We start from the raw sequence: 16,116 nt of genomic DNA, 5'->3' as shown, positions 1-16,116 counted from the left end.
AGAAGCCTGGAAAAGGCTGCAGAGAGCTAGAGAGTAGCTGGCTACTACCCACCATGTACTAAAAAAACGGTTTGGGGTGGGGGATGGGAGGTAACAAGACTGTTTCCATATATTCTCTGACGCCAGAAACAGATACCTGTGGACATGAATTTTCCACTTTTTTACAGGCCCCTAAGGTGTGAAGCAATCAGCCTTGAAAGGTAAACACTGCCCACTTCTATAACTTCTCTCTAAAGTCTTTCTCAGGGAGAACGTAAGATGTCCGCTGGACAGTCATCAGGGTCCCAAAACTCTCCCAGATGCCAGAGGACACAATATTGCAAGTTTTGGGGGTTGACTGAGTAAAGCAAAATATGGATGATATCTTTATCCTACCAACAAAGAGAGCCCAGGGAAGCAGACAGCTGGTTTGTGGAAGTTGGGGTGAGCAGTGGAGCTCCAAGAGTGCTACTGGGAATCCAACAGTGAAAGTATAATTCCAAGAGGCAAGTAACTAGCCCAGATGTGTTCCCTGTAGCTCATGGTGTGCTGATAACTGTTTCCTTATTTACCCTTCTAAGCACCCCTGGTGTCTTTTTTGCTAGTCCCCCAAGGGCAGGCTCAGCCTCTGCAAACCCTCCCACTGAGAACCAAAGCCGAATGCCGAGGCCCTCTGAGCACTAACTCCAGGAGCACCGCTCTGCGCACAGAGATCAACTGGAGTCCCTTGGTCAGCTGCACACTAGAATGGGGCAGAGGTTGCGCTCCCTGCAGGCTCCCGAGCAGCGCCACAAGACACCCTCTCCTCTACCTCCTGCGTGGAGCAGAGGTTGGCAGTGCAGCTAGCGGGCAGGAGTAAGTGGTGGGGGGTTCAAGGAATGGGGTGGGGCGGGGGGTGGGGCTGCGGGTGCTGGGCGGGGGTGCGCCACAGCGCCCCCTTGCTGTGTGAGCCCTACGGTGCCCCAGTCAGCCTTTGCTCCATCTCTCCAGCCCCTTTGTGTGATTGTATCCACCTCCATGGCACCCACCCGGGGGTGCTGACTGGGGCACGGACGCTGCCCGGGGTCCCGCCACTACTGCTCGAGCCGCATTCCCCTCTTCTGCGTTTGTCCCTCGCCTGGTTCTCGGTCCCCAACTGTACCCTTTGGGCCGCGTCCAGCCTCTGTCGGCACCCCGCCGGTCCGGGGCACTAGTGTCCTCCGATCCTGATCTTCCCCGCAACACCACACACACTCCATCACTCCCCCATCCCAGGCCTCAAACGTGGAGAAAAACTAAAAGCAGAGCAAGGCAGAGTCTCAAATAAAACGCCCAGTACCCCGAGCCGGAGCGCGAGTGCCGGGCGGCGAAGGGCGCGGGAGGCGGGGATGGGGCGGCGGGCGGGGGGGACAATGAGCGCGTGAAGTTACCTGCCCGGCGGCGGCGGGCCGACAGCGCCGGGGCCGAGCGGACCAGGCAGGCTGCGCGCTCGGCGTGGACGGGTGCGCGCCACGGCTTGGGGGGGAGAGTTGAGCGCTTTTCCACCCTCTGTTTTTTTTTTTTTTTTTCTTCTCTCTCTCTCTCTCTCTCTTCTCTCTCTCTCTCTTTTCTTCCTCTTCTTAAACAAACCACAAACGGATGTGAGGGAAGGAAGGTGTTTCTTTTACTCCTGAGCCCAGACGCCTCTCTGTTCCGTCTGAGCTTTTTTTTTTTTTTTTCTGAGCACTTTTTTTTTTTTTTTCAAAAAGGAAAAGAAAAGGAGTTGCTTGATGTGAGAGTGAAATGGACGTAAGATTTTATCCACCTCCAGCCCAGCCCGCTGCTGCGCCCGCCGCTCCTTGTCTGGGACCTTCTCCCTGCCTGGACCCCTACTATTGCAACAAGGTGAACACTCTGCTTTTGTCTGCACCGATTCTGGCGGCTCGATCCCGGGAGGGGGGCAGCGGTGGCTGGACCGCGATGGGGCCCGCTGGGCGGACTGGGCCGGCTCGCAGAGGCCCGTCCCGGGCGCGCTCGGTCGCAGCCCGCGGCGGCGCTGCGTGCGCTTGGGTAGTAAATATTGTGGAGCAGCTCCGGGGGTTTGCCAAACAACGCGATTGTGCGGAAAGTGACACGATTTGCTCGGATTCTTTCCTTCCTGCTGTTCGCCACTAAGGATCCCTGCTTAGGCTTTCCGGGAGACATTTAAAAAAAAAAAAAAAGCGAGAGATCGAGAGAGAAAACCCACGGAATACTTTGGGGGTGTGTCTGGGGTCTGGGAACTGAGGCAGAGTAGGAGAATTCAGTTTATATCCTAGTTCCTTCTTCTCCCTCCCTTTCTTGGACAGCGGGGGCTCGTGGCATCGCTTCCTTGCTCCGGATCACTTGCCAGAGGAGCAGCTAGGAGTCGGGGTGCAGGGACCCCGGAGGATCCGGCGTCCCCACACCGTGAAAATTATTCTGTAACTCTTTTGTTTTCTGTTCCGGCCGCCGAACTGGAGTTCGGACGCTGGCCCTCGAGACCAGGGCGCTGTAGGCTAGTCGCATTATGATTTGGGGGAACAGATCTCATTTGGGGGGTGTGGAAATAGCAAGTTTACAGGAAGCCAAGCTAGCGCTTTGCATTCAAGTGTAAAGCTCCGATGCTCTTTGCCTGGCTGAAGCAAGGTCCCTGGCTGGGCTACACCATAGTCTGCTGACTAGGGCCACACAGGACAGTGGAAAGGTATTTTATGCTGGTGGCCCAGAATGAGGACTCTGGCGAAGCTGCCCCGGAGCTCAGCTTGGCCCAAGGATAGGACAGCCAGGAGTTTCTAGGGAAGTAATTGCTCTCCTGGCTTCATGCACGCAAAACCTGAGAGGGACACGGAGGGATCATCTCCAAGAGCAGCCACAGGCCACATCTCTCCTCTCCTGGGGCTTGTTGGGTTTTTCTAAGCAGTCCTAGCTGATAGAGGTTGCTGGGGACAAGAAGGTCTCTGAAATGCATGGCAAGCCTTTTGGACTCCCAGTTCTCGCTTGATAAAAACCCCCAGCAGATTCTTCCAGTCCTTTCAGGCACTTCTTACTGACAAGTAGATGAATTCTTGGGGGAAAGTCTTTGAAACTCCCAACGCTTGTCTGCTGAGGAGTCCTCACCTTAAAATGTGATGTAGAGCTGTTTAGCACCCCTGCCTCCTGGACTCTCTACTACGATACAGGCTAGAGTTATATCTCAACTCTCAGTCTTCGTTATTACACACACACACACACACACACACACACACACTCACACACACACACACACAGCTGTGAGTTACAAAGCCTACAGTCACGCCACAGAGAAGCAACTGGGTGCCATGTGCACTGTAATATTCAGTAAGAGTTGTGAGCAGAGGTTAGGAGTTAGGCAAAGGGGTAGTACAGGTCTTGAGGCCAGGGACAAGTTGAAAGGTACTGGGGACTTCAGCACACACAGCAAAGTTGGTGACATGAAGAAGTTTTACACTGCTGCTAACACCATTCTTGCAGCTTAGAATATATTTTGACTTTAAAACTAAGGGTTTTATGCTTGATATTCTTCCCCCCTGATAACCAGAACACTGTTACTTTTTTCTTTAAAGTAGAAAGTCTGTCTTGGAGATTAAAGACCTGTTCTGTAGTTGTTACTAGAATCAAAAGATTGACACCATTTTTGGCAATAAAACTATACAAGTCTTATTACATTTATCAGTGAATTTGGGCTCCAAAAAGAAGGTAATGACTTGAATACACATTTCACTCATCATTTCTGTGATAGTAGGGTCAGATTTAATTTAAAAGTTAAATGCTTTGGAAAATCAGGAATTACTTCAATATATTAAATCATTTTCCAATTAAGTGCCTTAAATAATTTTGGAGGGTTGTGCTGTGAATTGAATGAATTAATTTTGAAAGTCTTCACCGTTTCTTTACTAGTCCACTGAAGTCCTTTTAAGTCACCCTGTGTGTAAGAAGCAAACTGTTCTTTTTAAATGCAAATCAGCCATCCTTTCTATAGACTACTTGCAAGACTCCTATTTAACTTAGATGGGGAATAATGGATTTTTAAAAATGCAAAGTCATAAGACTTGTTTCTTCTAGTAAAAAAATACCTCCTGGAAAGGTTTCTCTAGGGACTCTTTCCCTATCCATCTCTGTGCCACAGTCTATCAAATATATTTGTCACTGCTCCTAAACACACTGAGAAGGTTCCAAGATCCCACAAAGCCCAGGCACTTGTTCCCTACCCCATGGTGATTTGCACTGGTGTAAAATTCCTGCCTAGTTCCACTATTTGAATTGCTTAGGACTGAGACAATCAGTGCTCCTTTAGCAGTGAGGTGTAGGGAGATGTGAAAAAAAGGGGAGAAGTTTGGAAAGATGAAAAAAATCAATCTGTATCTATATTTAGCAAAATCCTAGTTGGATCAAGCTTCCCCATAGAGACAGAGTGCCAAGAAAACCTGTTTTCCTTCCGAGCTGTAATGAATATACAGTTTATTTTAAATAACAGTCACTTTGTTGGGTTATCTGTTTTGAACACGCTGATAAGATCATAAATTACTAATTATCTTTATTTTAAACCTGTCAACACTATACTGTTTAAAGTTGGTGTGCTAAGTCCCAGTGGAACCATAACTTTCTGTGCTTTGGTGTCTCACGAAATGTAAATATAGTTTTCTGGTGGCACTTTTTTTTTTCAATGTCAGAAGAGACCCTAATTGAGAAAATGAATATCCTCTTTCTGAGCTTTTCTGAATTGAAATGTGGTTGTTTTACTCTGCTGACACTTCCCAGATCCTCTGCTCTGTACAGTGCCAAAACACTATTTAGATTTCTCAGTTAATAAACTCTGTAGGAGGCACATTTGGAAGCAGTTTAACCCAGTGGTCTTTTGTAAGAGCTGGATCCACGATGAACACACCACAGTGCAAGCTGGCCTTTACATTCACGTAGCCCACTGGGGGAACCAGGCAAACGACATCGCTGTGGCAAATGTGTGAGGCCATCCCCTCCCTTAGACAAACTGCTAGAACTGGTGGCATGGTGCGTGCTTTATGTAGGTCAGCTTTTGAAAGAGCAGTGGAGATCAGAGACTGGCCAGAAGCATGTAGGATGGAAGGAACAGCCTTCACTTCTTGCAACTGAAAGAACAGTTCTATTGTAGACACTGAAAGATGGGTACCAGATCAGAGTTTCATCCAATTAGACTATTTTAAGTAACAGTGTATCCCTTAATTGAACTGAATGTTACCAAAGAAATTAGATTAAATGAGCTCCCAATTGGAGTGCTGCAGCAAAATACAGTCCCCCCTTTTTTGTTCCAGTTGAAGATGTCAAATCATCATTTGGAACATATACCTACAGGAATAATAACAGCTTTCAGTTTCTTAGTGTAGTGTCATTTCTAAAGACCGTTTTTACAGATTTTATGCTAAAATGGGACAAAGACATGGCACGTTTTATTTTTGCGATGATGTGATGTGTTCAGTTACTGCTCAGTGTCTGCCCACGTGAGGAGCACTAATAAAATTACGTGCTGGCTTGGCTAATGATAGGGGTACTGACCTTGTCCAGCTGTGGGAGGGGACTCATAGGCTTTACTGCTCACAAGAGTTGCTTTTATGTCCTGAGTCATCCATTGGTGGATTTAAAAACGGGGAGCCCTGCACATAAACTCAGGCTTAATACTAGCTACATGCAAAGTAAAGAATTGTGGCCACTTGAAATCCTGCGCTTTTGGATTGCAACGGAAAATGAATACTTTTTCCATGAAGAATCAAGAGGAAGGATCATTTGTGGACAGATGTTACACCTGTGATAACTTTTGAGTAATATAGTATTAACCATAGCAATGAAATCTTTGGACTTATCTTCCTTCTTGTATTGTACTATGCATTGTATTTTAATGTGGCAGCACATGCCATGCCTAAAATGCTGGATGTGGAAGCACTCTGAGAAGGGCCCATTATTCCTCTTTGATGAATAAATGTAAGGAGACAGAGGAGAACAGAAGGAAGGGGAACAGGAGGAGAGGGGTGGAAGGGGAAGAAGGGGAGGGTCATAGGCAATTTAAAGCAACATAATTAGTCTTATCCATAACTCCTAGACCTTCTATTGATATATTTCTCTGTTTATTAATACTCGATGCATCATTTGTCTAATCAAAGTTTCCTTGTGGGTTAAATGGGCTAGAACCTCCTATAAGTTAATAAATTTATAAACAAGAAAGAGCATAAGCCAAGACATGATATAGTTTTTGACACTAAATCTTATAGCACACAGAATCTTTAATGTTGCTATCTTGACTTTGTCACATATTTTAGTATGACCAATCCTAATTCTTAACTGTGACAAAAATTATAGTCATGAGGTCTGCAGAGGTCTTATTTTTTAATAGCGTATGTGGCTGAGTATTCTGAAATTTTGTTGTATATTTTAAAAGTTACTGGATGATAATGTTAAGTAAACTTGATAGTTTGCTTAGGTATAAAACCTGAAGCAATCTTTAATATCTTCTTGAATAGGTAGTGTACAGTTGAAATTCTTTTGGGGATGTGCTTGCAAAGAGATTAAGATAGCAATAAAGATAAATGGGGAGCTCAAAGGAGTGAGGAAATTCATGCTGGTTTTGTATATGGGCTGTTTGGAATGGTGTTTTCACAATGTTTTGTACATGTGATGGGCTCCGGAGGGATAACCTAGGATGCTGGAGGAGAGGGATATCTGTTTGGGTGCCTATGCTTTTAATATCCTACCTCATGGTTGATCTCCACTGCCTTTACTCCTTGGACCAACCTGGCTTGGATACTGTCCTGCCCACTGTTCATATGAACCCATGGGGGATGTGCTGTCCATTCTTAGCCCTCCTCTGCAGGCCTTTGCCCTCTTGTTTTTAGTTGCCTTGTTCCTCTTATTAACATCATCACTACCATCATGTTAACCTACCTGTTCTTCCTGAAGGATCCTGGTTGTATTTTATGACCAATTAGAATTGGTCCTTACTTACGTTTTAAAACCCCAATGCCATCCCCCATCCCCATACACCTCAACTTTATTGGTACATTGTAATAGGCTGAGAAGTGCAGATGTGTTGCAGAGGAAAAGTAATTGTGGCTGTTTTCTCTAGGCCACCATCGTTCTCCTACTACTCAATAAACTTAGCATTTAGAGACAGGCTCTGTGAAGATCATCCCAAGCAAGCAAGCTTCTGTCGAATTCCAGAACATTATAAATATGAGACTGTGACCCTTAATTGGCCCATACACCACATTAGGTATGTTACAGTGCTAAAGAGAAAATATTTATCATTCACATATGTTCCTATAAGAATACCTACAAAGAACTAAAACGGGAAAAGTAATCCCTACAGTTTATTGAACCAACCACATCACCTTTAGGTCTTAGGATTACCCTGAATACTAATCTTGAGGTTTTCCAGGAAGTCGTAAGTAGGAGTGCTGTTTCACATCTAGATAAATATCAACTATGATCATCATGAACACGTTTAATGATTGTACCTTTAAAATATATCTTTAAGCATTGCTTAGAGCAAACTCATGCAACTAAATCCTAGAGACTATACTTGCAGGGAAAGACTGTAATCCACTATAACCATAGATGGCGTGACCCCACAAGCGTAGATCTTGGCCCCCAGAAGCTTTCATTTGAAGTGCCAAGACACAAGACTAGTTTATTTAAGCCAGGTGTTTAATTCATAACAACTTTAAAGATACCATGTTTGTCCTTGTATTTGCTTGGGAGTTGCTGACATCTTTTCAGTTAGTCTTCTCTGAATGTGTGCTTTTCAGAGCCAGTAGTCCAAGGTCTGCTTAGGTGGCTGGTGATTTGCTTTCATGGAACCCGGCCTGACAAAATGTCGCAGCTTACATGTGCTCTGATGAATTTGAGAATTTTCTGTTTTCATCCCTCTATGCCAAGTTTTATTCTGAAGAGCAAAGTCTCATTAAAAACATCGAGTTATAGACTGCTTAGAAATATGATTTATAATGGTAGTGCCAAAAGACTGCTAATTACAACAGCACTTCCATCACACATGGCTATGTGCAGTCAGCATCAACCTGCATGAATGTTTCTAGTCCTAATACATGCTTCCCTTGCAACTTCCTGTATGGAATGAAACATTATCCTGCTGTGTGCTTGGGCAATAATGCTAGCAGAATAAGAATAGGTAGGAGCAAGATCCTTCCAAGAAGAAGCCTCCATTCTTTCATGATGTAGGGAGCAGTATTTTTCCAAGTCCTCTTGAGCTTGCTCTCTGATAAGTTTATCTCACTTGATAAAAAAGTTTGAAGATCATTTTTGAGACTAATGTTCGGTTTCCATTTTGCTCAGGAAGCATCATCACTGATGTGCGTTTACAGTCCCAGATTTCCGGACACTGGTGTCAATGTGACCACTATGTCACATTGTCCACAGTTTTTTTTTTTCCTTAGAAGTTTTAAGTGATTTAAGTTGCTTTAGCCAATCGTCTATTGCATTTTATCCACAAGTTGTGACCTTTTGCAAAAATCCATATTGGAGGGATTCCTAGAGAATTGAAGGCATGGTTGACTAATAAGATCCTTTCTCAATGGTTGGGAAAACCTGCTATGTTTTGAGAAACCATGTAGATTGACATGTGTCTGATCCACAACACCAATGAACAGAACCTTCTCTGTTAAATGCTCTTGGGGTGACGTCAAGGATGCCACTCTCAGTATTCTCCTCTCCAGATAAATTGTGAGCCAACGGTATTTGTGTAATGTGTGGTTTGGGTTTGTGTGTTTCTGTGCATCTCATAGTTCTTGCTCTATTTCTGGCCATAAATGCACAGGAGATTTTATCCTCACTGGCAGACTCTATCAATCAATGTGTACAAGAACAGCAATTAAGGAAATCATCCCAGCTCCTAGGAATCCCTGATGGTTACTCTTGTTAAGAAACTTCGCCATATTTCAGGGGGAAAGAAGCTTCTGAAAGCCAAGACGTGCTTTAGAACCTAGTGGACTAAAGAACCGAATCGTTCTGAGCTAAACTCTAGGCCATTCCCAAGACAAGACCTGTTTTCTTGATACTTTGGTAAGAAACCTCATAAGCCTGTTAATTCTACATGAAATGAACCCAACCATGAGAGGGTGCGATTCCTTCCTGCTATGCTTATCAGCGTCTGGAGAAGCCTGGCTTTGTTCTGAGGTTGGGTAAAAATTCTGACACTAAACTCCTGTGTCCCAGTTTTCCATATATCCAAGATAGAAAAAAAACTTATATAGGAATCCACTGAGCCTCATGAAAATTCAGAAACCAATGCAAATCGATTATTTGGCGATCCTTTGGTAAAGGAGATCCAGTGGTTGAAAGAATGGTAGGCTGTAGCACAACACGATGCTCAGCCCAGATCTGTTTCTCTTACCCTGGTGGAAGTGTTCTCAAAAGTTTCAAATCAGTGAACTTTTGGATATTAGTGAAAGAGATAAAATCTTTGGAGAGCAAAAGAGAGAATGAGCAAGAAGGAATCTAAAGGGGTACAGTTTGTGATCGCTTTTCTTAGATATTGGTATGCTTCTGTGGGAAACATTCTTCTTCTCTTCTTCTTCTTCTTCTTCTTCTTCTTCTTCTTCTTCTTCTTCTTCTTCTTCTTCTTCTTCTTCACAGTCAGAAGTCTTGTCCATAATAAGAAAAAAATGTTATAGCTATAGATCATTGCCTGATCTTCATTGTCATAAGATAGGATAAAAGTTTAGAACAACCCAAGAGGAAAGTTCCTGAGTTCAGAGAATCAAGGTTACCTCTCTGCCCTTTCCTTTGATATGAGTCAGATATTTACAATATTGTATGAATAATGAATTAGCAAATGGAACAACTGGGTCTACAGAAATTTCAGTTGCATTAGAAGAATGTCTGTGGACTACCTGATTTCCTTAAGTCTTTAACTCAATGAAATGGTTAATTTAAAGAATAGTGGGTAAAGTTTTGCCTTCCCTGCTATCTTTGCAACATGGTAAATACCAGTTCTTTTGGAAGCCAGTACCCCTTAGCCTAAAATGCCAGTAACAATTGTATAAAGAGAAATGTTAATAGTAAAGAGGCAAGATAACCTTTCAACAAAAGTATATTTTATCATCTGGCAGATGCAGTCATGAACATTAATCATAGAAACCTGCAGATAGTAGAAGCTTAATATCAAAGCTAATGATTTATTTTATGTTAATGACTTTCTGCTCGGGCATAAAAGACTACGCATAATGGACTCTCAGAGCTCTGTTCAGTTACTAAGGCTAATGGGATAATCTTTCCTCTCCCAAAATTAAGCTTTTGAAATAAATTATGCAGTTATTTTTTAAGGTAACTCTAAAAAATTTACTGCAAAACTAATCTTTTAAGAACTGCTTAAAGTAATAAAAAGATGGGGGAGGGGAATCCCAGCAGAGCCTTACCAGTTGTGAACCATCTTTCTTAATTGGCGAAAAGAAAGTTTTCATGCATGCTAATATCACTGACCCTGTACTACTAGAGAGTTTTAAAGTCAGACTGTGTAGCACACTCTGTCTTTTGGGAAGTGCATCTAATACCACAATAGAACATGTTTATCTTGTTCATTACCAGCCAATAATGAGCCAAATGATACCAAGACATTGGAATATTTCACTGAGACGTTTTGAAAATCATGTTTACAATTAGTTACAACCAACATTATATTTCAATAAGAGATAATTTGCCTGTTAAAGTTTACATAATGTGCTAATCATGTCTGCTGGTTAATAAAGGCCTCCTACTCACTCCCCTGATGGCTATAAAAGGCTATTATATTCATGGTAGCAGTTCAGGTACAGCTGCTGCGTGTTACTAATGCATCATTGTCCCGCTAATCAACACAGCAAAGGTCATCACCTTAAGCACCCTAAGCAAACTACCTAGCCTCTTTCCAAAATGTTTATGAAGACCTTTATAGCATATTTCTTTACTTTCCTTAGCCTCCAGTGAGTTAATTCTACTGCAAACTACTTGTGTGATAAAGGTTTTGTAACCTAAGGTAGGTCATAGAAGAGATTAATATATATTCATGCTAATCTTCTTCCATAAACATACTTCCATTTCCACAGTCACTTACTGAATTAGTGTCCAACTGTAAAAGCCATGGGCTCCTTTGTAATTAAGAAGATACAGGGCAAAGTGAGGAGAGTCAAACTTTATGTCATCTATGAAGACATTTAGGAATAAAACAGCTTTATATAACCAAAATTTGTTCATGTACTCAGAGTAAATCAAGTAAGGGGAAGAGATACTTATAATTTAAAAACAAATTAATTAATGTCAGTCTATAGGTCTGAGGCAGTAGTGAAATATTCTTTTCTTAATTATTCTCGTGCCTAGGAAAATAACGCTAGTAAAACTTACTAAGCCATATTTTCTACATGCAAATATCATATTCCCATGGGATGTTCACTTTGTTGGAAAATTGCGCAAATCAGAAAGCCAGCTAGGTAGACATCATGACAGTTGTCTTCCTGCCCTCTGTGACTGTTCATGTAACATAAGCCATGTTTTTGTGTCCTTTGAGAGAAGACATAGTGTTAAACAAATAAGACCTCACTTTTTCATATTATAGTATTGTTTCCTGGCTTTTCTAATTTATTATGATAACCCTGAGTGTGAGTATGTGTGTTAAAGAGAGAGGAGGAGGAGGGAGAAGGAGAGAAGAGAGAGAGAGAGCAAGCTTAAATATTTTCAGAAGAGAAAAACAAAACAAAACTGTGTTCCCATTATCAAGACTGCTAGTGGGAGGAGCTTCCGTGGGGGAAACCCAGTGTACAATGGTGCATTTGTCATGCTTTAAATATATAATGCCTACAATCAAATATGTACAGGCACAGTTGTGATCTATGAAGCCCCTGGCTCGGTGCCATTGTTTGTAGTCTCTACGGCTGTCATACATTGTTCCTTGCACATCAGACCCTTACAGCAGAATCTGACACAATTTCTAGCTTTCAGCCCAGGCCCATTTTTCCTGCACAGCATACATGAGTTTGACAGGGTGTGTTGAGGACAACCCTGGCAAGCAATTGATATTTTGAAGTGGCAAGCGTTTCAGCAGCTGCCTGCTTGTGAAAAGGGAATGATAAGATACACTGTATTGTTAGTTTCAGGGAAAGCATTAAGGTTTAAGCTCTGTAAAAATGTACACATTATTCGTCAGTGGCAGAGCAAGTCTTTTATGTTTTTTAGAGCTTACCTCTCTGGCTGATGTGAACTACAATGACATTGGTCAGTAACTGAATAGGAGTACTTTGAATTTGAACTGCTGCCAATTTTGCACCAACAAAGGAACTGACAAAAGAAAGATTTTATGTGAAATGCAAAGCACACGCAATGTTTGGGGGGGGGTGGGTGGGGAGAAAGAAAGCAAAGCAAGAGAAAAGAAAGCCCACACTAAAAATATTCTTTAACATACATTTGCAAGGAGGCCAAATAGTTAAGACCCATCTATTTTTCATGGCTCATCAGCTCGAACCTAAGCAGTTTAAAAACCTGTTGTATACACATAGGCTTTCGGAATACGATCATATGGAATGGAGAGTGTTTTTCTAAACATCTCAGTAAGCCCTGGAGGCCTGTTGGCAGAGTATCAGAGTCACCCACTGCTGGAAACCCCGATTCTCTGTCTCTCTCCAGTAGTGGGAAATTGTACTTTAATCAGTTATGGCACTTTCAGTGTGTAACGTTCATTAGCAAGGCAATTTGTCATGACTGTTAATGGTCAGGATGCAGGCGCTCTCTCACATGCATAGCCCAATAAATAAGGAGACAGATATTTCAACATCTGATAGTATTAACTTGTTTCCGAATTTGTAATCCAAGGTTAGTTGCTCAAAGCAGACCCAGCAGCAGCCTAGCAAGCATGCTTCATTCAGTGCCCTGCACTGCTGTATGGGCTTGGAGCTTTAAAGCACACTAATGCACTGTTAGGAAGGGCACAGTCTTGAGTTCAGTGTTCAACAGATGCTAAACTTATGAGCAGAGTCCCTTTTGGGTTCATCTGGAAAGAATTTATGTGCACAACATTTTTCTATAGAGCTTCATAAATTGGGAGTTTTGATGGGTATGGTATTTCTCACCTGCTACATAGTCTTATCCTGATTTAAAAAGTCACTTCCCCATTGGTTGATCAGCTAAATGACCAGTTTTCATGTGGACTTTGAGTCATGATCTAATTTTAAAGTTTTAAAGTTCATCTGTAAACCCTTCATAATGAAGTAGAAGCAGGAAAGCAAGTGCTTCCTTTAGCAGTCTGCTCAGTAAGATCGTTGCTCATGGTTCTAAACAGGAGAGAGGGCTTTTAAAGATTCCCCTACTTTCAAAGGCTAGCATATATATTAAAACATAGTTTCTATTTTCTAGATATGATATCACATAGCTTTCCAGGTGCAATCTTGTTGACATTTTCATTTTTAATGAAAGAGTCTAGCCTTCAGAATCTAATGATTTCTTAGAACAGAACCTGTTCTTGCTAGTAAGAAAAGCTGCTACTGTTTAAGTTCCTGTGGAGCAGTCCGCTGGTACGCTTCGCTGAGTGTTGTCAAAAAGGTTTACCTCATGATTGACAGCCAGCAGGAATGTGAATGGAGATTTTAATTGCGTATCATGTGTGCATATCAGAGGGAGTGAATTCATGACTGTGCTTAGTTCCATATCTCTACAGGTCAGCCGTGCCAAAATAACACTCTTTTATATGCAATTTCCAAACTAGAAAGGTGGTGTGTGTGTGTTAAAATCATGTGTTATTCATTTCTGAAGTGAAATAGCATGTGTTCTCTCAGCTTCAGAGTTTGAAAGTAGAACAAAAACTATTCAGAGAATTTTCTCTTTTACTCTGCACTTATAATATACTTGAATGATGTAAGCTCTTCTAAGCTACAAGTTGGGGAAATTCTGCCAAAACATTTTCTTTAATGGCACTTGCTCTGAGAAGTGTTTCTCTTGCTCCATTCTAACTAGCCCTTCCTAACAGTGCTTTGAGAAGAAAGAAGAATCCCAATTCAGTGGAAAAATGTCCTGAGGTCAGTTATCTACCTAGAGCCTGTGGATCTTGTAGGGAATGAAGACAGAGACTAGGCAATAGATTTCTGAGATGTCGAAGATTCCCACTGTTTTTGAATTTTTAGATGACATTAATAATCATATCAGTATAAAATTTGAAAAAATACACTTTGGTTGATAACATATAAGGCAAGGATGTATTTGTGATAAGCACTTCTTTGCCAAGCTGCACACGTGGACATATTCTCCTATCTTGAACTGTCTACAATATGAACTATCCGTGACTTTTAAGTTAAGGAACAGTTTCTTTGTCATGTATCTTTAGCTATAATAACCCCAGGTAAAACAAGAGCTTATTAATATATAAAAAGAGAAGAGGCTTTTTAAATTTTATTTATTGAGACAGGGTCTCAATATATAGAACAGGATGGCCTTGAATTCACAGAGATCTGTCTGCTTCCGCCTTGCATGTGCTGGGATTCTTAATGAAGGCACAGTCTATAGTTTTTTGTTTTGTTTTGTTTTGATTTGATGGGATCTCAAAGTTTGGTACTCGGATAGTAAATTTAGAACAAAGCTATATTTCTGTGTCATTTCGATTAGTCAAGAAAATGTCAATGCCGGAGTCATACTTAATATATGTAGTAGTAAGGAGGAGGCTGAAGGGATGGTGACCTCACAGCCTTAGTATGTCCCAAACAGATTTAACTTTCTTCTGAGCTCTGCAATATTATCTCAACACATTTTAGGACATATGAAATGGCCACTGGTGATCCAGGCTCTGCTGTGTGGGGTGGTGGCCAAATGAAGGCACAACTGTGTCTTTAAAATGCCAAAGCAAACTCTGTTGCATTTAGATGTTTAGTTTTTTGTATGGATGACATTTTTGTAATGCTTGGACAGACTTTTTCTTACTTTTTCCTGAGAGATCAGGCAAGGGGGAAAATGATGTTTAAAAAGTACTTGTCTGAATGTGTTCCAGCTGATACTCTAGTGGGAGGTTTCATCAGGCCGAGGCTGTAGCAGTAACAGTATTAAGGTCATTTCCATGTCAGCTGCTCCACTTGAACCCCAGTACCATTTCTGTTATACTTTCTGATGCTCAGGTTGGTCTGCTACAGAGCCCACAGGTGAAGCAGAATATTTCAGCATAAGTAAAATTTTTATTGGGAATGCGACCGCTCTAGAGCTTTGGTCATGATAACAAGCCATTCTTAGTCAGTGTGAGAAACTGAAAATTATTTACCGATTGCCGTTGGAGGGAGAGCCTAGTTATGAATGTGCAGGGGGCAAGAGAGATGCTCCGAGATGTGTAAGATCTGGTCCCAGATGGATCATTGCAGAACAGAGGCAACTGTGGTGCAGTCATAGTGTAAGTCCCAGGACAGAAAACCTGAGGTTACAGCGTGAGGGTTAGAAAATAGGCTAGGATTGATGCTGGAGGAACCCCTGTGGCTTCCTTGAGGAGGCAGCCTATCAGCTAGACTTAAAATTTGGTTAATAAAGAAGAGGAAAATTACTTCTGACTCTTTGAATTATGTTTTAGACTTCTATTTTTCCATGCAGCACCTTAAAAAAAGAAAGAACAGAGACTGGGGGTGCAGCCCAATGGCTGAGTACATGATTATCCTTCCTAAGCTCAAGCCTCTACAGCCAAACAAAACTAGTCAAAGAACTAAACATCAAGAAATGCTAAAGACACCAAACAAAGCACATGGGGTCCCAGCTAGGGAACAGAGGAACGCCTGCCTCTTGTCTGACGTATTAAACTACATAAATATTAAGGTTTAGCCTTTGCTTCCTCTTGATGGTAAGAAAGAGTACAAGGAGGAACAAGTCTGACTTTCTGAGACATGCATTGGCGCGAATTACCCACACAGCTAAAGGGTTTTTTTTTCCCCCTAGTAAAAAGCTATAACAATTCTAGCCAGAAGATGTCAAACACAGAAATTGAAGAAAGACATGAAGGTATGAGCCCCTGGGCTAAAGAAGGTAGAACATAAGATGTGGTAGCTTAAACTCCTGGAATTAGGTTATGAATTGAGAGTTCTGGAATGAGATTGGGTCTCCTAATTGGGAGGGCTCCTTAGAATGATGCACAATCACGGCAGTGGGAGCAGTCAAGAGCTTATTAACCTAAAC

The 16,116-nt window shown here is 42.1% G+C and overlaps 1 protein-coding gene across 2 annotated transcripts in view; it reads left to right on the top strand.

Moving 5' to 3' along the window:
- The first annotated feature begins 658 nt into the window (after nucleotides 1–658).
- The window catches only part of Tox (thymocyte selection associated high mobility group box), a 302,843-nt gene continuing 287,385 nt past the window's right edge, over nucleotides 659–16,116 (top strand). Inside the window, exons 1-2 of one of the 2 annotated variants that reach the window (XM_021160035.1) lie at nucleotides 659–834; nucleotides 1,707–1,842. In XM_021160035.1, the coding sequence (XP_021015694.1) occupies nucleotides 1,741–1,842 (102 nt within the window). In that variant the 5' untranslated portion in view covers nucleotides 659–834; nucleotides 1,707–1,740. Of the gene's footprint in view, nucleotides 835–1,372; nucleotides 1,461–1,706; nucleotides 1,843–16,116 lie in introns of those variants that run through there. The other variant, XM_029476656.1, reaches the window with a different exon arrangement.

Source organism: Mus caroli, chromosome 4 (assembly GCF_900094665.2).
Source record: "Mus caroli chromosome 4, CAROLI_EIJ_v1.1, whole genome shotgun sequence".
Classification (NCBI taxonomy): Eukaryota; Metazoa; Chordata; class Mammalia; order Rodentia; family Muridae; genus Mus; species Mus caroli.
This window is presented reverse-complemented; position numbering and strand designations above follow the sequence as displayed.